At 47.1% G+C, this 16,370-nt stretch overlaps 1 protein-coding gene across 2 annotated transcripts in view; it reads left to right on the top strand.

The window, feature by feature from the left end:
* The window catches only part of LOC133341283 (homeobox protein OTX2-like), a 34,525-nt gene extending 19,596 nt beyond the window's left edge, over positions 1–14,929 (top strand). Inside the window, exons 3-4 of one of the 2 annotated variants that reach the window (XM_061549794.1) lie at positions 3,914–4,062; positions 9,207–14,929. In XM_061549794.1, the coding sequence (XP_061405778.1) occupies positions 3,914–4,062; positions 9,207–9,911 (854 nt within the window). In that variant the 3' untranslated portion in view covers positions 9,912–14,929. Of the gene's footprint in view, positions 1–3,910; positions 4,063–9,206 lie in introns of both variants that reach the window. The other variant, XM_061549793.1, reaches the window with a different exon arrangement.
* The last annotated feature ends 1,441 nt before the right edge of the window (positions 14,930–16,370 follow it).

Below are 16,370 nucleotides of genomic sequence, written 5' to 3'. Positions count from 1 at the left end.
AATGTTGTGCAAACACATCCATAGTTTGTCATGCCCCCCGCACCTCCTATTAGCACGGCTGGCTACGTGCACACAGATACATCGATACAAATAGACCTCGGTGTGGAGTAATAACTTCGACGGCGGTACAACGACACAGAGACCACGCCGTTCCGTCGTGTGCCAGAAGAGTTGAAGATCCATTGCTATAGCGACACATCCTATCCACTTTGAAGAGCCCTGCTCAGACTTGCAAATAATCACGGGCATATTCATAGCTCCATTACCGTGTGAACGCCCGCGATCAACTCGCCCGGAACACGCCCCAGGTCTCGTCGGATTTCCGAAGTAAAGCTCCCCCCCCCCCCCCCCCCCGGGGTTGGGTCTGCAACTGAGCTAGACTGGGTGGAGGACCGTGTGGGAAAATAGGGGGAGCTGTAAGAGGCGTCGTAGGCCGTGGAAGAGTTCATATCAGCAATATTAAACTATTTTTTTTTCTTTTACCAGGTAAGGCCCACTGAGCTATATAGCTCTTTTGTTCAGAAGCGACCTGGCTATCACATAAATGAAAGCTGAAACGAAGTGGCTTTACCGTCACGTGGAAATGTATAGCGGCCAAAAACGCGTGATGCTGATTTTAAATGTGGAGGGGAGAAAACCGGAGGACCCGGAGAAAAATCCACGCGACCACGGGGAGATAGACCACGCAAACTTCCAATACACAGCAGGCGTCAGGGGGGGGATCGAACCCACGACCTCCTGTATACTAGGCGAGGTAGTTAACATCTCATTACCGCCACGCATTTCTGTCCCGCCCTCCCCTCCTCCCATCTTCACAAGCGAGGTGGTGAAGTATGGTCCGCAAGGCATAGAGTATGCCCTGATCCAGCAAGTCACTTAACACAACAGGGCTGAACATGTCAGAATCAGAACCAGAATCTTTACTTATCTTTGAAACATCCGATGAGCTATGCAGCTCTTTTTTCCACAGATGTATCCTGCGGACACGTGTCTCGTAATCACAGTGTGCAATGCAGAGCCTGGTGCCGCGTAGGAACGGATTCACGCACAAAGCTTCACATTCACACTGTGGCCAGTGAACAGGTCGGCAGTGCCTGCACTAACTTTTTTTAAAGTTACGTTCCGTGCATTGTTCAGCCGGCCTCTAAGTCCTCACGGCAGCTCTCTCTCTCTCTCTACGTGTAATGATTCGTACCTACCCCTGTAATTTCTACCAAGCTCATTTTATCCATCTCTATGCCACTTATTATATTTTTTTTTATTTAGTTTTGCCTCGTCCGCTGACGCTCGTCTGACTCATCTGCCGGTGATCTGGAACTGACGCAATTGAGCACCTTCAAGTGCGGCCCTCTTGAACGTACAAACAGTCCCCTGCAGAGCGCCGTTTTGGTTTTGGCCACGTTTGACTCGCAAAGTGTTTGCGAGTCAAAGTTCCGAGCTTCCTTTGGTCTCAAACCAATTTCCCCCCAGTGACTGAGCACTTCTGGAGTTGTTTGCGGAGGGTAAACCACAAGTATGGACAGCATCGTTTTTGGTCTTCGTGAACGAATGGATAGTTTTCTTATTATACACATTTGTCTGGGGATATGAGCAGCTCACCTGACCCACCCTCACAAGCTGTTTTTGGCTAACCATCGAACTTTTGGCTAACCGTCGAACAAAGACAGTCCACTGCATCGCGCGGCGCTTTCAGACGCGCCTCTGCGTCCATCTGGAACGCTCTTCCTTCCGATATTAGGAAGCCACTGGAGCTATGCACTTTTAAATAATCTAGACTGAAAACTAATTTCTTTAGATCTTTTTTGTGTTTCGTTTGTTGTCCTTCCCCCGCACCTCCAATTTAGACGGTTGGCTACATACGGCGCGAAAGTAGTTCAAACACACATACATTGCAATCTAATTCATATCTCTCGCAAATTTGGATGACACCAGGACATATTTCCCGATACCCCTGGGGTCACTCATAAACGTCCCATTTCCATCAGGTGGCACGCTTTAGGGGCAGTACGTTTGCAATACTCTAGAGTCTAGACCAGGGGTCGGGAACCTTTTTGACTGGGAGAGCCATAAAAGCCAAATATTTCTAAATATGTTGCATTGAGAGCCATATAGTATTTTTAACGTATAATAAATTAAATATGTATTACTTTTAATGCGACTTCTGGTGCTGCATGGTTTTGCTAATGGCCTTGTAGTCTGGTTCGTACGTGGTGAGGTTGAGCTTCATGCAGGCGTTGAGGCTCCGTGACCCGTGACATTTATCTTCAAAACTAATTTCTGTTAACTTTAAAATGACACAGTATTATTAAGCAATATCACAAGTATTTTAAAATCAGTTCCAAACTGATTTTTGTATTTTTTTTTCAACTCAAAATTGTCTGGGAGCCATATGCCGTCACCAGAAGAGCCATATATGGCTCGCGAGCCATAGGTTCTTGACCGCTGGTCTAGACCATCCCATTGGCCAGCAACGTAGCCAATGGGCTACACCCAGGACCCACACAGAGCTCAGGGATTTTTTTTCTTTGGCTGTGCCACTTTCATAAATTGATTTGTGTAATGTTCTGCTCTATAATAAGACCACAAGGGATAATGCAATGGTCAAAAAACCGTGCAATCTTATTCAGTGCCAAGTGCAATCATTGGAAAGCTATTTAACCACGAATTAGTTGATTGGTAGGAGGCAATTTTTCTAAACGTATATTAAGAGTGTAAAGCATTCGTTATTGTATTCGTGTTCGTACACACTGTGAATTGTAAATTGTTAAATTTAAACAATAACTTACCATTTGTTATTTAATAAATGTATTAAAAATATCCCCACATCAAGGTAGTGTAAGTTAATTACAAAATGAGCACTGTTTTCAACTGAATCATCGTCGATTATTGGGTGAGGCCACGTAAACGATTTCACCAAGTGGTGTACAAAGGGACCATGCTGGCCAAACTCGTCACGTGGTGTAAAAAGGGTTTAACTGGACCAGTTCTTATTATTATTTTAGTGCAATCACCAGTAAAGTTGAAGAATAATTTCCCCAACAAATGCAGTAATTAAATATTAAGATTATTATGTGGCTGAAACCAAAAAGCAGTTATCATGAATCATAACATTGAGGTTATTAGTGGGAACCAAATCCAAAATGAATGCATACGCATGCTTTTTTCATTGTTAAGATAATAATAATGATACAACACAAAATTAAGCTTTAAAATGCATCTAGCAACAAGGATAAAAAAATAAACCCAATGCTATACAATGATAATTGTGAGTAACTTGTAGGGAAATGTCTCTATGAGCTACAAACACCCCCAGGAGCATTCACTGATGAACAGAATGCTATTTCTGAACGCAGTGGATTCCTCGACATATTCAAATAAAACTAGGCAACCTTCATTCAAATTAGTCAAATTGTTTCTCCCACTAAACGAAATCACATTCATTTGATATCCCACGAAATCTCATTGCCCTAATCGTGGAGGCTTTTGCTGAGAGGAGGCGGATTACGTGGAATGAAAAAATAAAATTATTAAGTTCATCGTCATGCCAAGTGTGCAGAGATGCAATAAAAAAAAGTGGATTATTTTAAATGACATTTGAACCTGGAATATACTTTTTTGTTTGTTTATTAACTGTGTGTCGAGTTTGTAAAGCCATTTGTTAATGGCTGGGGTAGCCGGGTGGATTCCATCTGCGCCTCGTGCAGGAGCAGTGCACTGGGCGATGGTCGGTAATGTGAGTGGTGGATCGCACTCGGCCACAGTCACGATTAGGCGGCTGCTGCTGCTGCTGCTGCTTCTGTTCTTGTTGATGGTGGTGGTGACGCTGCTAGTGCTGCTCCCATCAATCCTGCTGCTATTCCTGTGTGTTGTTGTTGTTGTTGACGAGTAACTTGCTCCCCACCCCCCGCAGCAGCCCCGCGCAAGCAGCGTCGCGAGCGCACGACGTTCACGCGCGCGCAGCTCGACATCCTGGAGTCGCTCTTCTCCAAGACGCGCTACCCTGACATCTTCATGCGCGAGGAGGTGGCGCTCAAGATCAACCTGCCCGAGTCGCGCGTGCAGGTGGGGGCCATTCTCATTCATCATCAATCATCATCATCACTTCTCCATCTATTTGAAACTATTTTTTATTTTACCAGGTAAGGCCCACTAAGCTGTATAGCTCTTTTTCAGAAGCGACCTGGCCACAAATGATAGTTCAACGAAGTGTCTTAAATGTGGAGGAAAAAACCAGAGGACCCGGAGAAAAATCCACGCGACCACAGGGAGAGAGACACGCAAACTCCAAATATACAGGCATCAGGGTTGGGATCGAACCCACGACCTCGTGTATACGAGGCGAGGTAGTCAACATCTCCTAGCCACCGTGGCGTCACTTCGTCCTCCTCAGCATCAGAATAATCATTACTCATTCTCCTACATCACCATCATCAAGATCAAGCTCCCTGAGGCACGCGTGAAGATGGGGCCCTCACGGTGCCAACCACTCACATCCAGCGGGTCCCCCCCCCACTGGGGTTACCCCCCCCACCCACACTGGAGTCCCCCTCCCCTCCCACCGGGATCCCCCCCTACCGGGGTCCCCTCCCACCACCTCCACAAAGAAGCTTCCGGTCTCAGTGGATTCTTAAAAAAAAAACGAGTGAACTAGCAACCACGAGCATAACAGACGGTCAAATAAAACACACGAGCTAAGAACACACAACTGTGAGCCCTCTGGGTCTCAGTGGATTCTAAATAGATGTACAGTACTGCGCAGCCAATGGATGAGGTCCTCCCCACGCCTGCACGGCTCTTGACGGGTGGAGGAGAGGAGAAGGGGGGGTGATAGTTCACCGTGCTTCACGCTGGCCACGCTGTGCGGATTGGCAGAGGTATTCTGCTGCACTGCCCTCTGCTTCTGCCCGGCACGCGTGCCAACCCTGCTGGTGCATGGTGGTAGTCACCCCTCCAAGCGCTCTCCAGGTTCTAACCCCGCGGGGTAGCCCCGGGACGCGGCGGCAATGCCGCACGCGACCGCCTCCATTCCGGCGCCGTGGGGGCAGCGGCGAGTTGTTGGTGGATGGGAGAAATGATGAAAAGTTTGCGCAAAACTCCCTTCCCGTGGGCATCGAGGAGGTGCGATAACCCTGGCTTGCTACCAGAATGCAGTGCAGCAAAAGCGTGGACTGATATCATCTGTCCCTTCTGGATGGGGCAGAGCTGGGTTCATCAATTAAAATAACAACAAGAAGAAACGGTCTTTTCGAATTCGGTAAACAAAAAAACCCCCTCAATATTTCAAGAGCCTTAACGCACTGTGGTGGTGGTGAATACGAGACGGTGTGGTCCTTAATAAATAATGTGTCGCGAAGCAGCACTCCTTAAAGAACCACCGCATGCAGCTCCGGAGGTTGCCGACCCCTGGGCTAGAGTGTTGTCGTCCCCCTTGTCCCCACGTGTATTAAACGCTCACTAATTGGTTGAAAACATCTTAATATGTAGAGAACTTCGATTTAAAGCTTTCGTGACTGCAGGGATTCATCTTCTTGTTTCTTTCGGTAAAGTCACGTAGAAGGGAAGTAATAAAATAATAAAAATAAAACATAATAAAACAATTCTCACGACGTTTCGGCTACAACGCAAGCAGCCGTCTTCAGGTGAAGAATGAGACACTACCAAACTAGGAGCTTATATATAAGCTGCATTGGGGGTTGAAGAGCGCCTTAACAAAAAGAATGTGCATGTGAAGAGGAATTTAGCATATTCATGGAAAATGCGTAGGCGTTGGGCGGGGGGGTGTCAAAGTCATATTATGCCCATGCATTATGCAGGATCAGCAGCAACCAAGGGGGGTGCAGGGATTAGCAGTAACAAAGGAAAGGAATGTTAATGATATGTAGCTGCAGTTACTCAACAACCACGTAGAAAAACTAAAGTATAAACTACATAAAAAACTAAAGTATAAACTGCATCGCACCATCAGTATACTTACTATACTCTATAATAAGCTGAGTTACTAACAGCAAGTAATACATTACAATTCTACCTCGTAAAAATTCTATAATATGCTTCCATCTAAACCTTATTCTCTTATATCACACGAGCATATACCGTACTATATACTGCCATAGATAAACCCAACATTAAATTATATACTGTATTGCTGTAAACCAACCTATATCTTATACATTTAATATAACACTATGTATTATTCTACACACCCTAATGTGTATCGAAATGGTTTATTACGTCCTTCCAATGATTGCTGAGCCAGAATCCATCTTCTCGGTTAAAATTGTCTCTGTGTTTGTATATGTGGATCGCCTCATGAACGAATCTCTCATGATAGCCAGATGGCTTGCAGAGAACCTCTGTCTTGGAGAAGTCGATATCATGTGAGCCCACTGAGTTGTAACAGTGATCTGCCACGGCTGAGGTGTTTGTCCTACCGTGTTTCAGGTCAGCTTTATGTTCACGGATGCGGTCCGAGACATGTCGTTTGGTTTCCCCAATGTAACTGCTACCACAGAGGCAACTTAGTTTGTAGACGCCAGGGTACTGTATGTCTGGAACCACATCTTTTACAGACGGTACCAGATCACGGATTTTATGTACTGTGTTGAATCGGACCTGGATCTTGTGTTTAATCAGGATTTTGGAGATCTTTTTTGTGACCCCAGCAATGTAGGGTAAGGTGATGGTCTTGAAAGGCTCCTCAACAGGATCCTTCTTGATGGTTGGAGTGATGGCTTTGCGGATTGTATAGTCGGAGTAACCATTTGCCTTAAGAGCTTGGCGTACGTGTTTGAGTTCACTGGAAATGTGTTCATGGTCGGAGATGCATTGGGCTCTATGATATAGAGTCTTGATGAGGGAATTCTTCTGGGATGGATGGTGGTGGGAATCCGGTTTTAGATAAGCATCCGTGTGGGTGGCTTTCCTGTAGACAGAGTGGCTCATTGAACCATCAGGTCTCCTTTTGATTAGGACATCCAAAAAGGGTAGCTTGCCATCATTTTCGACTTCCATGGTGAATCTGATCAGATTCACCATGGAAGTCGAAAATGATGGCAAGCTACCCTTTTTGGATGTCCTAATCAAAAGGAGACCTGATGGTTCAATGAGCCACTCTGTCTACAGGAAAGCCACCCACACGGATGCTTATCTAAAACCGGATTCCCACCACCATCCATCCCAGAAGAATTCCCTCATCAAGACTCTATATCATAGAGCCCAATGCATCTCCGACCATGAACACATTTCCAGTGAACTCAAACACGTACGCCAAGCTCTTAAGGCAAATGGTTACTCCGACTATACAATCCGCAAAGCCATCACTCCAACCATCAAGAAGGATCCTGTTGAGGAGCCTTTCAAGACCATCACCTTACCCTACATTGCTGGGGTCACAAAAAAGATCTCCAAAATCCTGATTAAACACAAGATCCAGGTCCGATTCAACACAGTACATAAAATCCGTGATCTGGTACCGTCTGTAAAAGATGTGGTTCCAGACATACAGTACCCTGGCGTCTACAAACTAAGTTGCCTCTGTGGTAGCAGTTACATTGGGGAAACCAAACGACATGTCTCGGACCGCATCCGTGAACATAAAGCTGACCTGAAACACGGTAGGACAAACACCTCAGCCGTGGCAGATCACTGTTACAACTCAGTGGGCTCACATGATATCGACTTCTCCAAGACAGAGGTTCTCTGCAAGCCATCTGGCTATCATGAGAGATTCGTTCATGAGGCGATCCACATATACAAACACAGAGACAATTTTAACCGAGAAGATGGATTCTGGCTCAGCAATCATTGGAAGGACGTAATAAACCATTTCGATACACATTAGGGTGTGTAGAATAATACATAGTGTTATATTAAATGTATAAGATATAGGTTGGTTTACAGCAATACAGTATATAATTTAATGTTGGGTTTATCTATGGCAGTATATAGTACGGTATATGCTCGTGTGATATAAGAGAATAAGGTTTAGATGGAAGCATATTATAGAATTTTTACGAGGTAGAATTGTAATGTATTACTTGCTGTTAGTAACTCAGCTTATTATAGAGTATAGTAAGTATACTGATGGTGCGATGCAGTTTATACTTTAGTTTTTTATGTAGTTTATACTTTAGTTTTTCTACGTGGTTGTTGAGTAACTGCAGCTACATATCATTAACATTCCTTTCCTTTGTTACTGCTAATCCCTGCACCCCCCTTGGTTGCTGCTGATCCTGCATAATGCATGGGCATAATATGACTTTGACACCCCCCCGCCCAACGCCTACGCATTTTCCATGAATATGCTAAATTCCTCTTCACATGCACATTCTTTTTGTTAAGGCGCTCTTCAACCCCCAATGCAGCTTATATATAAGCTCCTAGTTTGGTAGTGTCTCATTCTTCACCTGAAGACGGCTGCTTGCGTTGTAGCCGAAACGTCGTGAGAATTGTTTTATTATGTTTTATTTTTATTATTTTATTACTTCCCTTCTACGTGACTTTACCGAAAGAAACAAGAAGATGTAGAGAACTGCAGAGCGATGGTTGGTCTCAGCTCATCGCCTCGTCTGTGGTTCCTGCTCGCCGACTGTGAGACGCAAAATTTGCGACCGACGACGCGATATGTAAAACTAATAGTTTATTATTAGCCTCTGAGATGTGATGATCACATTCTGGGTGATTTGCTCTGAATAATTAACGTCTACTTCTTCTTTTCGCGTATGGAATGTACGTGCAAATCACGTGTCCAAGTTTAAATCTGTGAGCCATGCGATGGCGTAATTAGCAGTCGTCATTTACAGCCCTTTGGCAATCTACTGCTGGATGAAGGCCTGCCCACGCCCTGGCAGCCATGGAGGTTGTTTGACCATTCTTCACCACGCTGGTCAGTGCAGGTTGGGCAGCGTGCCCAGGACCGATTCAGTTATCACCCGCCACTGATGTTGGCCGTGGTCATGAATTGATCACCGGTCACCTGGATTTAGCCTAGTCGGTCATGGGGGATGTTTGACCGTACGTCACCACGATGGTGGGTTCAAGTTAAATACACTGCGGGACTCATTCTGTCACTGAGCAACTTGGGCCGGATTTAGAGAGCGAGGGAACCGAGATCTTTTTTGTTTATGTTTAACTACTGCAACTTTCCGCACCGAATCTTAACCACGCGTCCCGGCGCGCGCGCCCATGCACGCGGTGTCCCCACACAGGTGTGGTTCAAGAATCGGCGCGCCAAGTGCCGGCAGCAGCACAACGCGGCTCAGAACAAGGCCCGCCCGGCCAAGAAGAAGATCTCCCCGCGAGACAGCAACGCGGGCGACAGCAGCGCCGGCAGCGGGGGCCAGTTCACGCCGCCAGTGGGCGGCAACGCGGCCGGAGCTGCTGCTTCCGGTTCGTCGGGCAACAGCGCGGCCGCCGCGGCCGCAGCGGCCGCAGCGGTGTCTCTCTGGAGCCCGGCGGCCGTGTCTCCGGACAGCTTGGCCGACCCGCTAACCTCTGCGGCCGTGCTACAGCAGCAACAGCAGCAGCAGGTTCACCACCAGCAGCAGCAGCAACAGCAGCAGCAGCAGCGCTCTCCCTACCAGATCACGTATGCGCCCCAGCAGTCCGTGTACACGCAGAGCTACCCGGGCTCCAGCGCTTACTACTCGGCAATGGATTGCAGCGCGTACCTGTCCCCGGGCGCCGGCGGACTGAGCCCCATGGCGAGCGCCGTGTCGGCCGGGATGGGGCCCGTGTCCCCGCACACGGCGCTGTCGGCGCAGGCGTACGGCGCGGCCGGGCTGGGCTTCGGCACGTCGGCCGACTACCTGCAGGACTACAAGGACCAGAGCTCGGCGTGGAAGCTCAACTTCACGCACGCCGACTGCCTGGACTACAAGGATCAAAACGCGTGGAAGTTCCAGGCGCTCTAAGACGGGCACGGGGGGATCGTAGTGACGCGCGTGTCCTAGGAGGTAGAGCTTCGTGCTGCGTTATGCCCGCGCGTGGTGTGTTTGTGCGTACGTGCGGCAGCCTAGACACGCGACCCGCGCACGCACGTGGCGCGAGGAGTGACCGATGCGTGTCGTTCATGTGAAGTTGGTTAATGTCGTCCCGTGGTATTGCGAGTTGCCGGCCTGTTGACCGTCCAAAGAGAGTGGTGGAGATTCCGTGTTCTTGCAGCAGGGAATATTGTCTCTATCAGGAACAGACAGTGTTGATTTTCCAGTGTTAAGTGGTGCGGCCCCACAAGGTGGAATTCACTTTACTGACCTCCGTGTGATGATTGATGGCGTGAACCTAGATATAAACATGCTTTATTATCATACGTTAACTTGTGATTTCGCCAACTCATCATCTTTTGAATTCGGGGCCAAATCCCGAGTATCGTGCAGAGCGGACAAATAACTCTGCCCCCCCCCCCGCCTGCCCTGGATTTCAATAACGACTGACTTATTACAAACCTCCCCTCCATATCTAAGATCCTTGAAAGCCTCTCTTTGCCTGGGCTCATAACTAATTACGCCCTAGTCTCCCATCTTGTGTTTTCTGCAATCGGCGTGTCGGCCTGCTCACTCGACAGAAGCCACGGTGATTAACAACGGTAACATGCCCATCACCGCGGCTTTGCTGTCCCATTCGCCCGGCGTTTTGGCAGCCTTTGACACCACAAGGCGCGGTGTTTTGCATGAACGCCTTTGCCATGACTTTGGTGTTTCTGGACTGGCCCTTCATAACCGATTGTATTTTTTTTTCCAATAGCCTGATTACTAATCTAGTATATAATTACAATAACCCCCCCCCTCAAATATTTGCACCTGATGAGTTAATGAGTTAATGATGACGTCACCCTGCTGCTGCTCTATATAAGAACGGGAGACAGAGCAGAGCCTCATCATTCTGGCGAATTGCCCGATGATGCTGGATGCAATTACCAGCGAAACGTCGTACTACTCAAATTGTAAATTGTTGTGGTTTCACGCTTCAACACACCGGTGGGCTAAAGCAGTGAACTAATTGTCTTTTGTCAACGTGACACTTTTTTACTGATTGGCCGTGTCGGGTGGTGGAGGGTTACGACACATTTATAAATAACGCGATCTAAACCCAAAAACGTTGATTATGAATAATATTGGTCGCGAAAGCCTACGTGTTAAAATGTTAACTGCCTCGCCTTGTATACAGAAGGCCATGGGTTCGATCCCGACCCTGACACCTGTTGTATATTTGGGGTGTGCGTGTCTCTCTCCCTGTGGTCGCGTCGAATTTTTTCTCCGGGTCCTCCGGTTTTTCCCTCCACATTTGGAATCAACATGTGTTCAAAATATTTCACTTCTATAAAATTTCCACGTGATGATAAGCCACTTCGTTGAGCTATCATTTGTGGCCAGGTCACTTCTGAAAAAGAGCTACATAGCTCAGTGGGCCTTACCTGGAAAATAAAAACTGTTTGGTTTTTAAAGAGTTTATAGTTTAGTTTCAAATCCAGGAGTCCTCCTCACCGGGTTCTGTTGTTCCCAGACCCTTTCCTCTCCACCTTCATCTCTCCAAGCGGCCTCCTCCTCCTCCTCGTCAACCCTGACACTTGAACCAGGCGAGGAGATCGTCGCTTCTCTGTGGCAAGCTCCGGTCACCTGGTATTCCCACTCTCCCCTCTCACCGTGCCACTCTTTGGCTTCGCTAACGACCTTTGTCAGAGTCTGAAGACTCGTTCCCCTTTCCCGAATTCGCCTCCCGCACCTCTGAATGACCTTTTTTTAAGTTCCACTTGTATGTTGCTAATTTGTTAATGAATTAAAAGATCTGAGTCCGTAGCTGTACCACGTGAGCTATCCAGACCACCATAAGCGACGTAACAATTAACAAATCCATTCTAATAATTTACTAAGGAGGGTCTCAAGACCAGAAGGTGGTCGTGCAATGGGATGTTTTGCTAATATAGTACAGCGAGCGTCTGGGTTCATGCGGGGAGGAAAGCAGAGCACCCGAAGAAAGCCCACCACCACGTATACGAGGAGGAGGCGACACTGTGCCCTGCGGTCTCTCAAAACCTCGCGCCAGGACTGGATATCGCCCTCTTGGTGCGAGTGCAGACAAACGAGTCTCTCTGAACATTCAAAAACACTATCGTAGCCAATCAGCGCCGCTCGTCATGTACAAGCTGTGTACTCGACAAAACGCAAACTGTGACAACATCGGAGAAAAGACCGTTACGTTTATATACTGTGGTGCATAGGACGTCGATCGTCAACTGTTGTGGAGTACTGTCGAGTTTGGGTGACAACTAACACCATACAATCCATCTAACAAGTGTGGAAGAACGGGATAATGTTTGTCGAAGTTTGGAGGCGCTATATCTGCAACAGCAAATGCCGTTGTCAGGTGATATTTTACGCTTATGTACAGATGGTGGGTAGGACGTCTTGAGAAAGAGACCCTGTATCCTGTGCAGGCGGACTGATACATGTACTGAATTGCGTGTGTAAGAATACACATTCATGCATGCATGTAATATATTCACCCTTTCAGCCACTAGAGGCTACCACTTCTGGCAATATTTAAAATGACAATTTATTCTTGAATCGAATTGCAATCCTAAAATGTTGACATTTCGTGGAATCGCCAAGGAGGCAAATAAGTTACACCTCCGGTCATCATAGTCACAATTATCGGCCAAGATAAATCCACTGCTGGATGAAGGCCATCCAAATCCGCCATCATTTCCCTTCTTTGTCTTGATGACTACAAATTAAATGGTGTCTATCACGTGCTCCAACGTGCACGTGCAGTGGCACTCATCCGTTCATGTCCCACAAAGTGGTACGTATTTTATCGACCCCCTCCCATCCCAGAGGGATGATGGTTTGAGTAAAGTACCTGGCTGCAGTGACACCTGGGAGATTTAAAAACAGGTTAGAAAAGAAGTCGCGCACACGCATGGATTACGGTCACACTTTACAACTTGCGATTGTGCTAACGGGTATCTCAGTGCAAAATTGGTTTACATATTGCCTATTAGTTAGTTTTGGTCTGACTTGTATCTTCGTGTTTTTTGGGAAACGCTGTGATGTATTTCGCCAGTTTTTCGATAAGTCCCCAGCAGCAACACCACTTTACCCCACAAGTTTGATCGTTATTGAAGTTCGCATGACCCTCTGTCACCTTCAACCTTCGTTGGAAATGGTTTAAAGGTGCCACCATGCATGCACATGGCTTTCAATCACTTCCGCATCACCCTGCCCTGAGGGCGAACATTTGTAATATAATACTTATGTGGGAGACCACTTTTCTAGAGAGCATGAAGACAGAAGTGGGTGTTCAAGGCATGCTGTTGAGTGTTGGGCTATTGAAGTGAGATGCTCATTGAAAGTGACTGATGCATCTTTGTCAGCTGACAGGACTTTTTTTTTTACTGCCTCGAGACATTTGGAATAAAACTGGCGGTGGCCCATTTTCAACGTCATGTAATTGGTGATAAAGTTGAAACAATTATAAATTGCCCCAAACAGTTTAACATACATCCTGTTATTATTGTGCGCCAATCATAACATCGCAGCCATTGGGTTTTCAGGACCACCGTGACGATACTGCCAGGATCACGCGAGCATAGGCTGCACTTTTTGTCACACAGTCGTAAGAGAATGACCGATCACCGATGAAGGCGTGTAGTGGCGTCCGCTGGAAACTCCTGTGTGAAGCGACGTCACAGCTGTGCTAAGCATTCTGGGCATTTCCAAGATGGCCACGCGTGGTGTGGCACGCCCTCGTGGGACGCCAGCATTGTGCGATGGGAATTTCCGTCGAGACTAAATTGTCAAAGCGGCTGAACTTTACGCGACGGTAGGCTGTGGCGGCGTACTGCAAGACGTGATTCTCGTGTGTAGCTGTGTGCGTGAGTGATGCATAGGGTGTAAAAACCGATATTGGTGGGCACAAGGGGCGATGGAAAGCAAGCGTCGTGAAATGGTGGTGACACCTGTATTACGGAAGGCCATGGTTCTGGCATGTCATTTTGACGCCGATAAGACAATTGCAAATATGTATCAAGGGATACAGATTCCTAAAAGAAGAGTGCCAGTATAATTGACTTCACTTTTTAAACGTTACAAGATCTAAGCGTGCGGCATAACTTTAACGGTAGACTGGTGGAGAAAAACGGTAGTCTATGTGGTTATTTTAACCAGTCTCAGCACGTTTTGAATCTCCAACACACATGGGACATGTGGGGACATGTATATTACAAACAAATGATGTTTTAAAAATGAAACGAATTAGTGTAAAAATGTCCGTGAATTCATGTTATAATTTAATTACGGTGTTTGGTTCATCGTGAAGTGCGGGATGGTGGAGCTAATATTTATATATATATTCCAAATCGATGACATTTTCGCCACTGTTATCCAGCGGCGTGGCCGAACAAGAGTTATAACGTGACGGAGAATGAGCAAACACTCGCAGCTGGGTGGGGGGGTGTGTACGAAGCATTGCTCTGGTGACCTGCATGAATCGCACCGAACGTGCAATAAATGTCAACAGATCCACATTTACGGAGTGGGATGAGCTTGGACGACGGCTAATAAAGAGGACATAGCATGGGACTTGCAACAAGTTTTTAACCAAGTGGTAGTATTGTAATAAGCAAACAAAAACAAATATCGACAAAAGCTTGCAACATGTCGCTGTTAAGAAAAAGTTGAATTTCTGTATTTTATGCATACGTTTATAGACGGTTAAAATAAGTCGAAATATTCGGGCGTATATACACTAAATTGTATATATGTCTCGATAGAATTCACGTCCGTTGATCTTAAGTTTATTGTATCTTTGTATATTATTGTGTACTGTTCGTTATTTATGCCGTAAACATGTCATTTAAGTACCCTCGAAAGCCATAGATGTTGTAAACATAGACTTTGTTCGTACGAGTATTTATAAATCGGTGTGTATTGGACATTAAGCAGTGATATTGCAGTGTTTTTAACTTAGATTTTTCCCAGTTCCCCGGCTATCTTGCTAAAGCAGAACCACTAACACGTGCAGAATATGCAAAACACTGGCCCTGTGTCATATAGACTACTGTGAGATGTCTCTGTGTGTATATATAGAATTATACATAAGCTGCGTCGTACAATTAAAAAGAAATTATCCATACTGAGATGGCAAATGTTCAATGTAAAAATTCAGCACACACGCTGTACGTTACTTAGGGTAGTTACACACGTGTTTTGTTTGGCATCACTGGTCACGGAATGAACAAAATAAATCAATCTGCTTCAGTTCCCGAAGAAGCTCCTGGAGTAAAACATCGGACATCAAAGACGAGAAGAACAACCGTTAAACACATGGGAGAGCTGTACAGCAAAGACAAAGATCCCCCTCATAGCCTTCACAGATTGTTTGGAGCAAGTGCTGGTAAAGGCTGCACAGCGCAACCGCAAACACCTACGCAGCAGAGGTCGCAACCGGGTACCCGATACCCGTACCCTACCCGATACCCGGCTACCCGTACCCGGCCGGGTACGGGTACCCGTTTGCGACCCTGGTGCGGCCGGGTACGGGTACGGGTAGACCGTGAGTCACTGGTCTCTTCTCACAATTCAAGTTCCTAGAATCAACCCACCCGCGCCTGCAACATGGCTTCATCCCAGAGGTCGCAATCAGGTACCCGATACCCGTACCCTACCCGTACCCGGCCGGGTACGGGTAGGGTACGGGTACGGCCGGGTACGGGTACCCGTTTGCGACCCTGGGTAAGGAATCAAAACCCGTTTGCGACTTCTGCTACGCAGTGGCATTTTCTGCCTGATAACAGACCCACTTCACACTGCACTTGTGTGCAATTCTGCAAAGTGTCCCATTCACATTGCGTTAAACCGCACGCTTTGTTGAGCCATCTGTACGGCAGCAGCCTCGTACGGTGTGGCAGAGGTCGCAAACGGGTTTTGATTCCTTAGCCCGTACCCGGCCGCACCAGGGTCGCAAACGGCTAACCGTACCCGGCTGGGTATGGGTAGCCGAGTATCGGGTAGGGTACCGGTATCGGGTACCCGGTTGCGACCTCTGCGGTGTGGCCAGCAGTGTCGTGGCTGTCGGGTGTGCAGGACGGTGCAACTGCACCGGACTCTATAGGGCCGGAGAGGCCCAGCCGATGGGCCATGAGGAGGAGGGAGGGGGAGGTGGTGAAATTGAAAAGGGGGCCCGAATTTTAAATCCGTAAACCAGCCATGCACCACTCGCACTCGGCTAAATATAATAACCATGGGCTGGGTAGTCTGATCGATCACTGGATTCTGTATTTGTAGTTGGCAGGGCATCAAAAAAGCACGTCATGGTGCACATCGTGTAACAACAAAGAGCTGGCTCTTGTTTGTTGGTTGTCATTGTCCAAACCT

The sequence above is a fragment of the Lethenteron reissneri genome, chromosome 11 (assembly GCF_015708825.2).
Source record: "Lethenteron reissneri isolate LAM-NWPU_2019-01 chromosome 11, ASM1570882v1, whole genome shotgun sequence".
Taxonomy (NCBI): domain Eukaryota; kingdom Metazoa; phylum Chordata; class Hyperoartia; order Petromyzontiformes; family Petromyzontidae; genus Lethenteron; species Lethenteron reissneri.
The sequence above is the reverse complement of the archived record's forward strand: the minus strand, read 5'-3'. Positions and strand labels throughout refer to the sequence as shown.